The 2,721-nt window shown below is 43.3% G+C and overlaps 1 protein-coding gene across 1 annotated transcript in view; it reads right to left on the bottom strand.

Annotated features, from left to right (window-relative positions):
- Nucleotides 1-2,426, bottom strand: part of CHIC1 (cysteine rich hydrophobic domain 1) — a 34,452-nt gene extending 32,026 nt beyond the window's left edge. The window contains exon 1 of the mRNA XM_006917037.3: nt 1,975-2,426. Within this exon, the coding sequence (XP_006917099.1) occupies nt 1,975-2,240 (266 nt within the window). The 5' untranslated portion in view covers nt 2,241-2,426. The remainder of the gene's footprint in view (nt 1-1,974) is intronic.
- Between the last annotated feature and the right edge of the window lie 295 nt (nt 2,427-2,721).

Raw genomic sequence — 2,721 nt, 5'->3', positions numbered from 1 at the left:
TAACAGGCCCGACCCTGCTTAGCTTCCGAGATCAGACAGGATCGGGCTTGTTCAGGGTAGCATGGCTGTAGAACAATAAAACCAAATGATTGCCCAAACTATATAAATTTGTTAGTAGTTCAATTTTGGTTTGCTGCTTTTCAGGTTTTGGCTTCAACTGATACCAAAAGTTGGTATCAGCAGCACTATTTCATACTCCTAATTCCAGAATTTTAAGTTGAGAGGGACATTACACCTATCACAAGGGCCTGGGCTTGGCAATATCAGTGCTTTGCTTTTAATTGAAAATAGGTTGGTAAGTACTTCACCATGTTAGTGTGAAGAGTGGAATGGAACCATAAGTAAGTTTCACGGAACTTAAATTGTTTCCTTGATCCTTCTCTGGTCTCTGAATTTTAGGAAATAATGAGGGGGAAGAGTGTTGGAATATAAAACATGGACTGGAATAAAAACATTTTTCTGTTAAGTCATGTAAAATAATCTGCACGAAAGTAACCTTTGGTGCCAGAATTATTGTTAGTTTGAGTATAAAATGTCTTCCTAGTGATGAAAGGAATGGAAGTAAAATGGAGTGGAAAGATGGCATCCGGTCATTGTAGGCTATGCACGAAATATTTGGACGAAGAAAAACTGTTAAAATTGCCTAACCAGAAAGTGGGTCTAAAAGCGTCTCCAAACACTTCCACAATTTCAAAAAATTTCCTAATACATTTCATGCGAAGATCACAAAAGCATATTAAAATTAAAATACTGAACATGTTAAAATTAAAAGGCAACATGGTGGAGAGGTGGTGCATAGTAAAATTTCAGACAATAGAAAGTCAATTGAAAGTCAAAGGGGCTAAGGAAGCCATTAGCAAAATTTGAGGCACCATGAATTGATAGGGAAAAATAGCTCTATTTGGCAAGAGCAGTAAAAGATAGCAGAGTTAAGAGGAAGAACTTCCAAGTTTTAATAGCCAAGCACATAAAAATGAGAAAGTGCACCTCAGGACACAAAGAAACACTAACATTTTTTTACGCTTTGTAATTAGTATGGTGTAAGGTCTATCCCACTTTAATTTTCTCAAATATTTTCGAAGATTTCATTTTGTAAAAAAGTCACTCGGCATCAATTTTCAAGAAATCATCTTTAGGTTCTGGGGAAGTGATTTCCATATAGATATATTTAACGTTTGCATATTTAATATTAAGGCATAGAAAATCTCCTGGAGGTATCTTAAATAATCTCAGAGCTGAAAGGCTTTAGAAACCATTTACCTGAAATTTGTCATTTTAGAGACGGAGAAATGAAAGTAAAGAAATGGGAAGTCATCTGAGTAATGTCACAGGACCAGTAAGAAACAACAGTAGAAATAAGATTTAAGAGTCCTCGCTGTAAATTCATTGCCATTTGTACTTTTCCTAGCTGTCTTGATATTTAAGGAATGTCAGAGAGAGGGTGATTAAGACAGGACATGGAAAGGAGCATTGCATTCATTCATGTAGGAATTGGACAGAGAGAATGGAAAGATGAATATGTGGGTGGGTGAGTATTCTATGTTACTACTCACGAAATACATCATGTTTCTGTTTTGAAGAATCCAAGTATAGGTGTTGTCACATGTCAGAGCAGTCACCGTGTTCTACTAGACAGTAATCTTAGCAGCAAAGAATCCTCTGGTACATGCTGCAGATGAAAGACTATTCACTTGCTAGCACACACAGACAAGCAAGGAGACTCGCCGGTACTGCAATCCCCCTGGCTGCCAAAGCTTTCACTTCACTCTCTACCTGGCGGTGGTGCATCAGATTTGCATCGTCACTTCCTTTACACCTGTCCCTCTCGCTTTTTTCTATTTGGATCAGGTGTTCTTTTGTAACTGTATTCTTCAGTCAGCCCTCCCCCACGCCACAGGCCCCGCTCGATCACCTTCTCATTTCTCTGTTGCCAAATTTCAGCGTTTTAAAACCCCATGGCCCCCTCTGGCTTACACGGTGATGTGGCCGGCGCCTCGTACCAATACAGGGTCGGGGGCGCATCGCCGGAGATGCTCCTCGCTCACTACGCGAGGCGGGGGCGGCACATCCTCCTCGTCCTCTTCCTCGTCTTCATCTTCCTCGTCGTCCTCCGGCCCCGATACCGACGACGACGGAGACGACGACGACGTTGCCGCTTCTTCCTCCTCTTCCTCCTCCTCCGCCTCCTCCAGTTCCGAGATGGTGTCGAACTCCGCCATGTTGGGCAGCAGGATGCTCATCACGTGACCCTCTCAATCGCCGCCCTCACGTAGAACAGTTTGAACCTGCTGGGTGCTAGAAGAGGAGGGGTAGCGAAATGGAGAGAAAGAGGAGTGTGGTAGGGCCAGCATTTGAGGAGATGCGCCTGCGTGTTGGGGCGCACGGGGTGCGGGTTTAGAGGCGCGGACACGAGTGAGAGGAGCAAAGCGGTGTACGCTTGCGCGGCTCGAAATGCAGCCAGGAGTTGCACTTGAACTCCATGGGTTTATCGAGGTGCGCTCTCTACCTGCTGATCTTAATACTGCTCTTTGGTCCTCTGCGACTTGTATCCGAGGGACTTAACTGCTGGTTTTACTTCCTATTCATTAACGCTGACTCTTGTTGCTCCCCCTCCCCGCCCCCCGCAGTGTAAGGAAAATATATTCTCTAAAAGTGAGGCTAAAACTCCCAAATATCTCAAGGTAGATACCGATTTCTTAAGTTTGTTTAGCATTACTGTTT

This window comes from Pteropus alecto, unplaced genomic scaffold (assembly GCF_000325575.1).
Source record: "Pteropus alecto unplaced genomic scaffold, ASM32557v1 scaffold587, whole genome shotgun sequence".
NCBI lineage: Eukaryota > Metazoa > Chordata > Mammalia > Chiroptera > Pteropodidae > Pteropus > Pteropus alecto.
Note: the sequence above shows the minus strand (reverse complement) of the source record. Positions and strands in the feature narration are given on the sequence as shown.